The following is a 14,253-nucleotide window of genomic DNA, read 5'->3' on the forward strand; positions in this document are numbered from 1 at the left end:
TAATAATTGCTAATAATTTTCACTAATTAAACGCAACGCAATATAAAAATCCCAATGCAATGCAATATAAATAATATAAAAATCCAAATGCAATTCAATATAAAAATTTAAATAATATAAAAATCCCAATGCAATGCATATAATAATGCAATATAAATATAAAAATCCCAATGCAATGCAATATAAAATGCTACACAACCAATCATAATAATAATTATTTGTATTATTTTATAGTCATATACAAAATTATTGGTCAAATTATATTGCCCTACAAAAACGCACAGCAAACCGGGAGTTTGTTTTTATTGAACACATTTTAAATTGTACTCACAATGTTTATTAGAAAAATCACATTTTGTAATCACAAATCATGCAGTCCTAAAGAAAGAGACGTTTTTAAAAAAATCTAACTATACTTGTCAATGGTGCCGCCCATATAATACACCATCGGGAAGCAGGATATGGCCTCAAGGAAGTGGTCATCGGGTCTGCAGGAAGTAGATAAAACATTCATAAGGCTAATGAAACACATGAGGTGAACGAGAATGTGTTGGTCTGTGTGTGTGTGTGTGTGTGCTTACGGGTTGTCTAACAGCAGGACTATAGGGTTCAGTTCTCTTCTGGGTCTGTAATAGGCTCTTAAAGGCACTACGAAGTTGTAAAGGCCGTTTCCAGCCGTCTCAGCGGAAACGATGATTAGCTTGTTTTTGAAGCCATACGCTTTAGCATCTTCAAAAGTAACATGCTCACAGCCCTGCAGCAGAAACCGTGAGACAAATATGACATGCCTACGTGGTCCAATGTATTGTAATTGCGCAAATAAAACATTTGGGAGAGATTCGTACCACGCGGCGGCTGCAGCTCACCTGGTCAAGCCGTAAACAGCAGAACGGGGCTTTCTGGGGCAGGAGATGGCAAAGGGTCGGGGAGCTCCCGATGTATGGAGAATTTGGAGGGTATCCTTTCACAAATCTGAGGAAAATAACATTAAAATGCACCATAACAGGGTTTGTTCATCATAGTAAAATTCACATTTACTCATTTTGTTTGATACCTGCATGATTTTTTTTTCCAGTGGAACACAAAAGGAGATTTTTATGAATGCGCACATGCTCTCATATAGGGCTGCAAGATTTGGGGAAAAAAGCTAATTGCAGTTTTTCAGATAGAAATTGTGACTGCGAACATGAATTTGCTGTGGTATTTTTTTTTTATGGCTGCAAAATTTGGTCAAAAATTCTGTGATTATATATCAACATGATTATAAAATAATTGTATAAATGATTATTAAAAACAAATAAATAATAATAATTTACATTTCAGTACAACTGTAAAATTACAAAAATTATAGTTATGGCCATCTTTTTGGCTGAAAAAAGCCCTAAAGCTTTTCTTTTATTGACAACAGCCTGTTTATAAGCGACACGATTAGACATGGTTTTGGTTTTATTTGGATTAATCTACTCTTACTTGAGAGCAGACAGTCACCAGTGGCTGTCAAAAAAAAAAAAAAAAAAAAAAGGATAAAAAAGCACCACAAAATGACTCTTTTACATTTAAGCTTTTTAAATAATTTTCATAAAAAAACGTATAGTTAGTTTGCTTGTGATGCTGAAACAAACCATAAAAAACCCATTCGAATTAGTACAAATACTTTGTACAACTCTTTTATATTGATGTACAGTATATTTAACTCTTTCCACGCCATTGACAGAATTTTCTGGCTTTCCGTGTTTTCATTGATATACAGTAGGGGGCGCTATTAGGCATCTTCTGAAAGAGTACTGAAAACCTAATCAAAACACATGTGAAGACGCAGCTGAAACAAGTGATATCATATGTAAGCATATGCATACGTAAAATAACGCGATCATCAACATTAAACAGCATATAAATCAAAACTGCCTAATGTTACTGAATGAAATGTTGAACCAGGACGAGGTACAGGACTGTGAAGCTTTGGGGGTGTTGATGGACTCGATCTACTCCATCTATGTTTTGATCATCATTGTGAATCTGATCCAGATGTAGTCTTTGCCAAAAACGCAATTTTCTCAGCTTATTGCTCAAAATGTTGTTTCTTTTGATATATTGCATATTCAGATATTCATACAACAGAATATTCTGGGGCCATGAAACTTTTGTGAAAATGATCAGAAATCATTTTGATCTGGCTGGCAACTTTTTTTTAAAATGCTGGTTGGGAAAGAGTTAACTGTAAATTTAAACGTATAATAATGATTGATGTTGTTGTTTGAATTTAGAAAAAAGAAAGACAGAAAACATTCATACAGACTTAAAGGTGCAGTAAGCGATTTCTGAGAAACACTGATGAAAGTGGATCAGACAGTGCACCAAAACACACTTATAGCCAATCAGCAGTAAGGGGTGTGTCCACTTATCAGGGGGGAGGGGCCTGTGTTGCCTAGCGTGTTTATGAATTTGGGGGCGGAGCTATCATTTTGTGTAGGGGCGTGTTTGATGTGGTCATTTCAAACATCAACAGCGTTTCTCAGAAATCGCTTACTGCACCTTTAACTCACTCATTAGCTGTTACATCTTCATCTGAGTGCCCCGCCTCATCCTCTGATTGGTCACTGAGCAGATCACATTGCAGTAAGGAGGCGGAGTCAGCGATCTCCAGAACAGGCGCTATGCTTGGGCGTCGACTTCCTTGTTCGTTCTCTGGGGGCAGGGCCAGTTTGACGCCGCTCTCGGGGGGACTGGTGTTCTGGAAATCCATGGCAACCGTTCCTGAAAACAATCAAATATTCATAAACAGACCCTCTGACAACTGCCTATCTTTTTCTATGCATTCTCGCTCACCCATGCTAGCAAGGATACTATGAACAGGCAGGCCAGACGGGCTGTTTAAAATGTCACAGTGGCTCCTCCCCTTTCCCTGATCTTCTTCCTGTCTGAAGATGAAGGCAGAGTTTTCCTCCTTCGTGATGTTGATGTAGTAACAGGTGTCGCCGGCAGACATGATGTGCCGTGGTCCAGGATTCAACAAGATGCTTTTGTTATCTTCTCTCTTCACGCCGATCATACACACACCGTACCTACAAATAAACAGCCTGGCATTACAAGTTTTCAACACATTTTATAACTTTTAAATAGTGTGTAAACCTACTTTTTGTGAGCGTGAAAGGCCGCGTAGGTAAAGCTTTTGCTGTTGTACTCTCTGAAGAACATACTGTCACCCAGGCGGATATGATACACCTCATTACCAGAACAACGGCCGTACATCCTCTGCCACTGCTCCGGAGACTGCTGCCCCTCTCTAAAAGGACATTAACGTGTCATTATAATATTTTTCCTTTTAATTTTCTTTCACCAGGTCACTATACCAAACTTAAAATAAGATATACTAATTGCAGGAACAAGTTTATTGGAGCTGCATGGGATTAAATGCTTTGTGTTGTGCATGAAAAAGCATAGTGGTGATGAAACTAATTACTTGTGTTAAAAATCAAGCTTTTAATGTTGTTTATTTGTCTAAGTGATGTTTTTAATATGCTTAAGACAAACCATGTACAAATTCATAAGTCAACACCATTGCTGAGTATTGAGAGACAGTCTCAAAAACACGGTTTGAAATCGTTTCTGACGTCACAAACTACCTTGTAACCAATCAGGTTAGCGTGTGATCGTCAACGAGTGGGTCTCCGAGCTTCTGTGAGTGAGTGGAGGCGGGGCTCATTTGCATATTCATAGAACCGCATATACTAAATGAGGCAAGGGTATAGAGCTATTTTAAAGGGGTCATTTAATGGTACATGCACTTTTACAAGCTGATTGTACTGAAGTGTGTGTTGGCAGTGCCTGTACACAACCATCATAGAATGATAGAAATCCATCCAGTGTGTTTTTTTAAATCTTCTTATACGTTTCCCCCCATCTCAAATCAAGCTGTTCGATATTGTGACGTCACAAAATCGACGCCCCTCCCACAATTGCTGATTGACAGGAGCGTTTCAACACAGACCCGCCCTTGCTCGTGAGCGAGCTGTCAATCATAGCCCGTGCGGACCGGCGCGGTCATTGTTGATAGCTGGAGCACTGTCTGTCTATGAGCAGAATGGCGGTGTTCTGTTCTTCGGTGAAATAATGAACACAGCAGTCATATTGATGTTCCTAAATCCGAACCGCTGAAGACGCAGTGGCTGAGTTTTTTTTCGAAGGGAATATTCCCCACGATCAACGTCAATGCTTTCATGTTTGCGAGCGTGAATCATTTCACACACCAGACTGCTTTATAAACTAGGTCAGTATAAAGCTGGTTTTGCTAAGAAGCTGCTCCTGAAAAAAGGATCGGTACCAACTATTCGTGTTCCTGCTGCACCTCCAGGAGAACTGAAGTGAGTGTAACGTTTTATTAACCTTTATATTAATATTTATATTAATCTTTGCAAATCGCTTGCACGCTTCACGAATGCGGCTATTTTTACACTCAGGGTACATTACGGCATGTTTTCTATGTACGACGTTCTCAATATAATTCATAATCCCACGTTTATAATGAACAACGCGCTATGGTTATTGTGTTGTTATAACAAACGGTGTGCGCACAGAACAGAGGGGCGGGGTGAGCAAAGCACATTATCATTTAAAGACACATGCACTTAAACGGCATGCTGAAAACAGAGCTGTTTTTGACCAGGTAAAATTTGTGTTTTCTTACAATACTAATGAGAATTTTTAATTAATTAAAGTATATTACAAACTTTTAATTTAGACCCTAAAGAATCATATTAGCTTATACAAAAATGGCATTATATGACCCCTTTAAGGCATGTTTTTTTCAAGGGAAAAACGTTTAAATATGTCATTTTGGTGATCAAAGATGAGTTTTAAGGGATACAATTATTGACTAAACGGGGACTTTAAAGATTGTTATTGCACTACTGTTCAAAACTTTGAGGTCAGTAAGAGTTTTTAATATTTGTGAAAGTCTGAAATTTAAAAGAACTGTTTTCTATGTGAATATATAGTAAAATATAATTTATTCCTGTGATTCAAAAGCTGTATTTTCAGCATCATTACTCCAGTCTTCAGTGTCACATGATCCTTCAGAAATCATTCTAATATGTTTTGATGCTCAAGAAACATTTTGTATTATCATCAATGTTGAAGACAGTTGTGCTACTTCATATTTTTGTGAAAACCGTGATACATAAACATAAAAAAATCTTTATTTGCTATAGAAATATTTTATAACATTATACATTTATTTACTGTAACTTTTGAAAAATTTAATGCATCCATGCTGAATAATAGTATTAATTTCTTTCAAAATTTTTGAACCCCAAACCTTTGAACAGTAGCGTATCATGATAGTGTCCAAAAAACATGGCATGACCACGTACATTGTTGAAAAAACATGATAATGACTAGAGGAGTGTTGGGGAAACCTGTTTGAAAACAGTCAATATTTCTGAATTCCACATGGTGGCGCTAGAAGCACAGAAGTAACACACTTCACCTTTAAAGAAGCTAAGAGAGTTGCGACTCACTGTCCGCGAGATGTGTGGACCAGTAACGTGATCAGCGTAGAGGTGGCCGGACACAGACAATTCAGAGCCAGCATGGCGTATTTAAACTCTTCTTCACACACAACGTGATCTGTGGAAAGAAACGGACATGCTGCTCAGAGGCAAGATGACCATGGGTTACAAAAATTTGTCGTCTAAGGGCTTCAAATGATATTGAGAGTGCAAGTGAGAAGAATACAAAATGCAGAAAGAGTGAGCAATATTCCAGAAAAAAAAAAGTGAACTAAAGGAAGTGAAAAGAGCCAACTTAGTACCTGCAAATTTAACATGGAACTTGTTTTCAGGCTTAAGAATCTGGACGAAAAGAGGGCAGTTTGGAGCGAAGTCTTTCACAGCCCAGGCCCTCAGAATGGTCTGGTGATCCTGTCAATAAATCAATACTAGTCTTTAGGGATGTGCTCGAAGCCGAATACTGTGTTCGGAAAGGAAATGACACATTCTACGGAGCCCCTAAAGGGACATGTTGATGGAAAAAATATGAGATGGGAGGAAAAAATATATGTCAATGCTTTTGCGTTCTCTCGCAATTTTTTAGATGGATAATTATATTGTATATAATTTGAGGGCATCAGGGAGCGGCTATCAATATGCAGGGTATTGTGTACTCTGTATAGGGAGCAGCGGCACTGACCACACATTTTACAGGAAAATATATTTCTTGCTTTCTTCTCTTCTGTTTTTGTTGGGTTCTGTTGGGTTGCTTTATGATAATTGGTATTAGATATATTAGAGAAAAAACTAGTCAATACAGATAATTACAGATAAAAGTCTTATTCTAGGTATTCTAGTTGATGATTAGAAAAAATTACATTTGGTAAATATTGATGCGTCTACCTTTATCGATACATGTGAACGATAAAATAAAAAGAACACTCACTGCCGCCATGCGATCAGCTTCATTCCTGCTGCTAAGAATGAAACATGCTTCCGCATCGTCCATCCTACAGAACAAAAGCGACCAATCACAGAGGTGAATTAACAAAGCAGACCAATCACAGAAGCTACATTTGTTGATGTTCCCAATCTTGTCTAGCCTTCAAACAATGTGCAAACTGTGCTGTGTAAAACAAAAATGTGGTATAAAGTGTGTGGAAAAAAAGGTTTAAAATATAAGTTACAATATAAAGGAGCAGAATAAACTATTATCCAGCACTTGTCGTTTTTAAATGCATTTTGTTCATTAGTTGTTGCAGCCTTATGAAAAACAAATCCACCTATGCATGAGCAGATGCTGTGATTGGTCAACAAGGCTGTCACTCACTTGGCTCTCAGTAAATCCTGGTTTTTGAGGGCTGAGCCTTGAAGGTAGATGACTCTCTGTGACCACAGAGGAATCTGCAAAATCCTCCTCACCTGGACATCCACCTCACATGGACACAAGATGACCACGTAATAATCCTAAACATGCACAAACACAAACATGTCATCATACTAGAACAAAATGGACAGACATTCTAAACAAGACATTCTAAACCTATTCAACACACATAAGCCGCGTTTAAAGGGTAACTAAACCTTAAAGGAACACTCCACCGTTTTTTGAAATAGGGCTTATTCACCTTCTTTCCTACATTTAGATAGGTGGGCAAATGCATTTTTGTCTCAGTGCATGCATTGTTTTAGTTTGACAGGGTCGGCGCTAGCTTAGCTTAGCATAATGAATGGAATCCTTTGTTGCCAGCTAGCATGTCCTGAGTAAAAGTGATAAATTTTTTTTTAAAAACCCACCTAATTACTTCTTGTGGCCTGCGTATTCACAACAAATACAAATAGCAATGCAGATTAACACTAGACGATTTCCTATGCAGATATTGACTTGGGACTATATTAGTGGGAAGCACAGGTGAAGCACTGCTACTTGGGCGCAGAGATATCACGCCCAAGTAGTAGTGCTTCGCCTGTGCTTCCCCCTAATATAGTCCTTAATATATAAGTCAATATCTGCCTAGGAAATCGCCTAGTGTTAATCTGCATCACTATTTGTACTTGTTGTGAATACGCAGGCCACAAGAAGTAATTAGGTGGGTTTTTAAAAAAATTTATATCACTTTTACTCAGGACATGCTAGCTGGCAACAAAGGATTCCATTCATTGTGCTAAGCTAAGCTAGCGCCGACCCTGTCAAACTAAAACAATGCATGCACTGAGACAAAAATGCATTTGCCCACCTATCTAAATGTAGGAAAGAAAGTGAATAAGCCCTATTTCAAAAAACGGTGGAGTGTTCCTTTAAACCAACTTTTTTAAGTTAATTATCTGTAAGAATGGGGCTTTATTAGTGCTGTTCATTGATTCGAGTAACTTTTTTGACATTTGGGTATAAAGTGTTTTAATTTTACAATATTTGGTGTAAAAACGTCTGAGTGCTGCCCTCTTCAGGTTGAACGGTGGCTACTGCAGTTGAATTTTCCTATTGGATGTTTGCGGTGGCAAGTGACGTAAGCGGTGGCAGGTGACGTAAGCAGGTTCCAGCTCACCACGCCCCTGGTACGAGCTCACCACGCCCTTGGTATGAGCTAGCGTAGATTTATCTGTATTTAGTACAGTGGTCAGGAGGGTACGTAGGTGTAGTGTTGCTGGTTGCAACAGCACTGCTGGACTGCAGAGCTTTCCAGCAGACTTGGAAATTAGGCGACAGTGGTTGCATGCACTTGGCCTAGAAGACCGTGAGTGTGAAACCTGCATTTTACGCGGGATTGCTTCTCCAACGCAATAGAGGTGTAAATGGGCTTCTCCACACAGCTCGCGCTGAAAAGCGACGCAGTGCCAAACGCTGCTCCTCCTGCATGGACTCCACCACCACAGCGGCGTCTTGATGTGAGTGATCATATATATTTTAATCACAATTTATGGTTAGGCTAAAGTTAATCCTCTGGGGTCGACAAACGCGTTGGCGCATTTTGCTGGATTTTTTCACATAGCAGCAAAGTATGGAAATGCCTACAGAGAGCGCGCGCTATTGACATCAACTTGATAAAACTCATCAGATGCATGTACTTTACGTCGTCTTGCGACCCTGTGAGTCACTCTCCATTTTAGAGAGTCTGACAGCAGGTCTCCGGTGCACGCCCCCCCGCTCACGGTTCGTCCCCTCTATCTCCGCTGGGCTCTGCCCACTTTTCTAGCATTTTTCAAATATTGCCAGTGGGTGGAGTCAGGCTCTGACCAGGGGTTTAGTTACCCTTTAAGGTGGTTTTTCAGGCAATTCGAAAAATAAATATTTTGCCAAACTGCAATAGAAACAGTTTTTGCGCATTTACAGGTCAGCTGACGTAGATGACGCGGTATGTTTGGACAGAATACGAGACAGAGTTCTTTATTAAATTAATAAAAGACTTACAGGAATACTGGATTCTAAACCTCAAAGAAATGCCACAATCAAGACCCCGAAGCACATATGAGTGAGAAACACCAAGAAACACCTCATATGTGGCGCTCTCAAGTATAAGGGTCTTTCCTTGCCATTAATGCTTGGATAACACACATACGTCTCCTTCGATTAATAATAATGGCCAGTGCGGTGGATGAGAATCTGAGATATACATAAACCTACCAACGTCCGTTGCTATGATTTTTGGAATGACTTATCGCGAGAGGAATGAAGTTTTAGTCGCATAACATCAGTTAATGGAAACGCCGTCATTTCACAATAGTTTTTTGTCGACATTTAGAAAAAAATTGAAAAAAGAGTTTTGCGCAAATCTGTACTGGAAACGCGCCTATAGAGAGACAGAATACACACCTGTGTGTGTGGGTGGGCGTAGAATTCGTTGAGAAAGTCCATAAGCAGGTCGATTTTGAGAGTGCTGACACATAAGACCACATGTCTCTCAGTCTGAGCCCGATGTCTGCTGTAGTTTCCCCCAGATTTCTGCCTTTCCATCCACAGATAGATCAACTCTTCAAACTACAGCCAGAGACGAGGAGAAACAGACAGACGATGAATAAAATACTTGGAAAGGTCATTGGCTGTGTTCAAAGTCAGTATTTGGGTGGTCTGACCTGTAGAGGCAGCACCACCAGGGCCACACAGATCATCACCACCACCAGCAGCTGAGACGGCCAAATCTGTGGCGTCACATCGCCGAAGCCCACCGTAGAGAAGGTCACGATGCAAAAATACAACGCTTTAAAGAGAGACAGACTCTTCTTACCAGCACGCTCTAAATGCTGGATACCACATGTGCTGAAAGAGACACAAAGGCTTTAGTGAAGATGATGAGAGATAGAAAAGAAGAAAGAGCCACTGCAGAGGTGGGCGATATACCAGTTAAAGCAATGAAATTGATAGAAATATCGTTAATATTGAGGACGTGCAAGATGCATGGAAGAGAGTGGCTGGTCGTTGTTAAGCCCTGCCCTCCTTAGTTAATGTTACTAGGTATAAAATTGAGTAAATAAATTCTCAAAATATTTATTTTGTAAATATAACTTACATTTTAATAAGAAAATAAGTTTATTAAAAAAATTATAAATTAAACAAACATAATTTAAAAATGACAAAATCTAATCTTCACAATACAATTATGTGAGAAAAAGTTATTTAAAAAATGATAATTCATAAAAAAATATGAATAATTTTTTTTACAAATACAATAACAAAATCTTTTCAATCTTTTAAAAGAGAGTAAATAAAAACGAAAATTTTTATAAAAAATAATTCAACTAATAATAAAAAATGTAATTAATCAAATACAATATTATATAAAAAAATATTTTCAATAAATTAACCATCTTGACTTGGAAAAAGTCTCCAGTAACCTGGTTTTCAAATGCTTGTTTTTTTTATAACTTTTTTTTTTCGAGAAGCTTCATTTTAAAAATGAAGGTGAGCAGAATTAAATAGCTTTTAATTACCACAGTTTTTGATACATTTCAATGTACACAGCTCTTAATAAGCTAACATTGTATTAATAAAGATATTCCAAAACTTAATATTAAAGGTATAGCGGAGGATGTTTTACTTCCTGGTGGGTAGTCTAAACTATTGGTCCTCCTAATTGTCAATCATTCTGGTGAATCAATCAAACTTTTCAAAAATTGGAGAGGGTGGGTCTTATCTAAAAATTTGGAAAGATCCTCCGCTATACCTTTAAATATAAAAAAAAATTTCCATAAATATGCGTATATTCATTCATCCAGAATTTTTGTCAATATCACGATATACAGTTTTGCATATATTGCCCAGCCCTAAACCAGAATAAAATGATTCTTACCCGGTGAAAACGAGACATAAGAGAGTGGAGATAAGAATGAGAACCTGGTTGAACATGGCCGAGTGTGTTCTCTGAATCGCTCTGTGCAGATCATTCTGTAACACACACACACACATCGCCTGGTTTCCATACAGCAATGAACAGACACTGGTGTGGGTTTATTTAGGAAAGGTTGACACTCACTATCATGCTCTCCAGAGCACACTTGGCCAGCCAGCAGTTGAGGAACACTGGGATGAACAGGTTTCTGAGTGGAGGCCAGAAGATCTGACACACACAGAAAGAGGTCAGGTTACATTATCAGCTGTGGTGAGGAGTTTGGGATTTAGTTCTGAAGATGCATCTTACCGTTATGATGAAAGGGACAGTATTTAGCATCTCCAACAAGAAAGACACCTGAAATATCTGCTCCCATATATTACCCTGGAAAAACACATGCACATGAACATCCGTGTCTTTATACTGCAGTGCCAAAGCAAAACTTGATATCAAATCAATCAACATTCAATGAACACTTTCACACTTCAAATATACGCACGCGCTCACCTTGTAGCTGAGGTACGTTAGCAACATGGCCTCCAAGAAACTGATGGATGCGACAGTCACCTGAGGAAAAAAACATGCAAACAGACAAATAAAAAATGCATATGTGTTTTTTGTTAAATATCACATGAGACGCATCAGAATCCTATAGTCTGATATAGTGAGAATATGGAGCTCATATCCGAGAGGGGAAAAAACACCTCGGTTTTATCCAGAGGCCCAAACTGAGCAGAAAGAAGTTATTTTGGTGCAGATGCAGATATTTATACAGCCAAAGTGAAAGATGAAATTCTGATAGCTTGTAATGTAAATCAATAAGATCTTTATAACAGACAACTTACATAAAATGCATATGAATATCAGTCATCCCTCTATATCTTCCAATAATATAGTAATATAGTCTTAGTAGGATGATATCTAAAGGCTTAGTTTTATGATTACACTTTTTTATTTTGAAAAAAAAAAAAAAAAAAAAAAAATTGTGTGTGTGTGTGTGGGGGGGGGGGGGGGGGGGGGGCAAATAATGCAATACAATGGTGATTGAGAGATGAACAAATCAAAAGCCTGATCGATGGATGGATAATTATGGATAATCAAGTAAACCTAAGTTGCTTCAAGTGTTCATCTCACTGCAAAAAATGCTTTTCTTACTTAGTATTTTTGTCTTGTTTCCAGTACAAATATAAAAAAAATCTTAAATCAAGATCCATTTACTAGATGAGTAAAATGACATAAGATATTTCGTCTTGTTTTCTGGGGAAATAAAAAAAAATTGAGTGAGTTTTTGCTTAAAACAAGCTAAATTATCTGCCAATGGGGTAAGAAAAATAATGTTGTTTCTGTTTGAATTAAGATTATTTTTCTTTCCCCATTGGCAGATAATTTAGTTTTTTTTAAGCATCAACTCACTTAATTTAGATTAATTCCCCCGGAAAACAGGAAATAATATATTATGTCATTTTACTCATCTAGTAAATGCATCTTGATTTAAGAATTTTTTATATCTGGACTGGAAACAAGACAAAAATACTAAGTAAGAAAAGCATTTTATATTAAAAAAATATATACATTTATTCTTACTGACTATGAACAGGCCTTAGAAATTTGTGTATCAAATATGATACAGTAGGATTTATAGGGTTAAGTGCATAAGTGTAAGTAGATGCGGGTGTGAAATTAAACTTTTGACGTTCAGAATACTGTGAATGGGCTAGAATGATTGTCTTTGCTTTGTTCCGCACATCAATCAATGAGTGAAACCATCATAGTGAGGCAAGGTCACTTTAAAAACCTTCACATTCATTGTTTCTTGGTGGTGGAATAAACTTTTGCCTAAACGGCGGAATCCACTGAAACCTTAAAATTACGGAAAACACCCTTCCTGACTAATTAGCCTTTTCAGCAGGGGGAAAAAAGGTAGAAGTGTGTTTTGCACTTCTGCTGTAACAGCATTGTACTATTCCAGTATTTATGGAAATCTGGTATGTTAACACTGTCTTTTGGATAAAGTGTTCTGAATCAACTGAACCAATTGCTTCGCAAAATGATTCACTGTTTTAAAGTGCTTAAAACACCACAGGTTGGCGCCACCTGCTGGTCAGAACAGTGTAAATGCAACGAAAACGCAGTCCACTCCAGACATGACAAACCAATTGCAAATGTTTTTAAGAAAGTGTAATCTATTAAATGTACAAATATTCAAACAACATTCAATTTGAAGGTTATGTAAAATTTCTCTTTGATTAATTTGAAGTCCTTGTTTATGTGTTATTAGGCAGGGCTTGTCAAACTAGGTCAATTAAAAGCAATTAAAGTTGCTCTACGTGATATTGGGTGATGTCACTTCTTCTTGTTGACGTTCGAAGTATTGTCAAACAAAACGGAGGCTAGCTAGACCCTCCCCCTTCCTCATCCGCGCACTAACCCCCCAAACCTCACCCCCAAATCCTTCTTGTCGGTTATTGGCTGGAACAGTTTGTTATGTTACGTGGTGCGGGTTAGCCCAGTTTGTTTTTGTTGCCGTTTGTGGAGCCTGGGCTGAGAGAGACCGCGTTTTTTTACAGTGTGTTCAGGGGACAGGCAGCTAGCGGATAGTGAGGAGATGTTTGCTGTATGTGACAAAAAATGTTTTGGCCTAAAAACGCGTGACATCGCTTAGAGCACCTTTAAGTATCATTTCCATTTTGTATAATACAGATGAATTATAAATTATTTTAAAATGAACCTACATTATAAAAGTGACTCGAGATTATTTAAAACCGGCTTAGACAATCATTCATGGGTTCAACTAGATCAATGCCATCTAGCGGTGAATCATCCGAATTTTGAAATGTTTAGAAACCAAGGTTCAAAACAGTATGACGTAACACAGCCTCGTTTGCTGAAATCATATGGAGTTTGATTCAACCATCAAACTGTAACTTACAGGTTCGCGCTCGATCGGCCCAAAGTCCGGCATCCGACCAGCACGGAGGGTCTCTACGTGTTACTGTCTTTTCTCGAGGCAAAGTATTTTTTCATTAAATGCAATACATTTGAATATGTATTCTCTCGTTATTTCATCTGACTCCATAAATTAAAAGGTTTTAATGATATCTGTGCATCATTAAATGTGAGCGAATGTTTGACTATTCCTTTTAACTCTTTAATGAAAATAATGTCAAAGTCAGTTAGAATAATCAAATGTAACAATTTATTATGTCAGGTAAATATATCATGGCAATTTCATAATCAATTCAAAAATAATCGATACAAAACATCAAATGCTCTGGAATAAAGAAAAGAGATGCAACCCAACATGAGTCTTACTCTCAGCCTCACAGACCAATCTGAGGTACAGAAAGGCCCCGAACCCTTTGCTACATTCCATTATATAGACAGAACCTCTTTCACATGGAAACATCTGCTAACAATGGGAATTTACATTCAGAGTTGACACC

The 14,253-nt window shown here is 37.9% G+C and overlaps 1 protein-coding gene across 4 annotated transcripts in view; it reads right to left on the reverse strand.

Annotated features, from left to right (window-relative positions):
* The window catches only part of kcnt1a (potassium sodium-activated channel subfamily T member 1a), a 28,369-nt gene that overhangs the window by 7,116 nt on the left and 7,000 nt on the right, over nt 1-14,253 (reverse strand). For 2 of the 4 annotated variants that reach the window (XM_082140779.1, XM_082140778.1), the window contains exons 7-22: nt 11,318-11,377; nt 11,120-11,194; nt 10,955-11,038; nt 10,772-10,866; nt 9,558-9,741; nt 9,298-9,462; nt 6,817-6,953; nt 6,433-6,496; nt 5,810-5,918; nt 5,517-5,625; nt 3,134-3,283; nt 2,827-3,062; nt 2,544-2,754; nt 846-972; nt 582-754; nt 417-488 (exon numbers count right to left, since the gene is read on the reverse strand). In XM_082140779.1, coding sequence (XP_081996905.1) covers nt 417-488; nt 582-754; nt 846-972; nt 2,544-2,754; nt 2,827-3,062; nt 3,134-3,283; nt 5,517-5,625; nt 5,810-5,918; nt 6,433-6,496; nt 6,817-6,953; nt 9,298-9,462; nt 9,558-9,741; nt 10,772-10,866; nt 10,955-11,038; nt 11,120-11,194; nt 11,318-11,377 — 2,051 coding nt within the window. The remainder of the gene's footprint in view (nt 1-416; nt 489-581; nt 755-845; nt 973-2,543; nt 2,755-2,826; nt 3,063-3,133; nt 3,284-5,516; nt 5,626-5,809; nt 5,919-6,432; nt 6,497-6,816; nt 6,954-9,297; nt 9,463-9,557; nt 9,742-10,771; nt 10,867-10,954; nt 11,039-11,119; nt 11,195-11,317; nt 11,378-14,253) is intronic. The other 2 variants (XM_082140780.1, XM_082140781.1) reach the window with 1 other exon arrangement.

Source organism: Leuciscus leuciscus, assembly GCF_965113295.1.
Source record: "Leuciscus leuciscus genome assembly, chromosome: 16".
Classification (NCBI taxonomy): domain Eukaryota; kingdom Metazoa; phylum Chordata; class Actinopteri; order Cypriniformes; family Leuciscidae; genus Leuciscus; species Leuciscus leuciscus.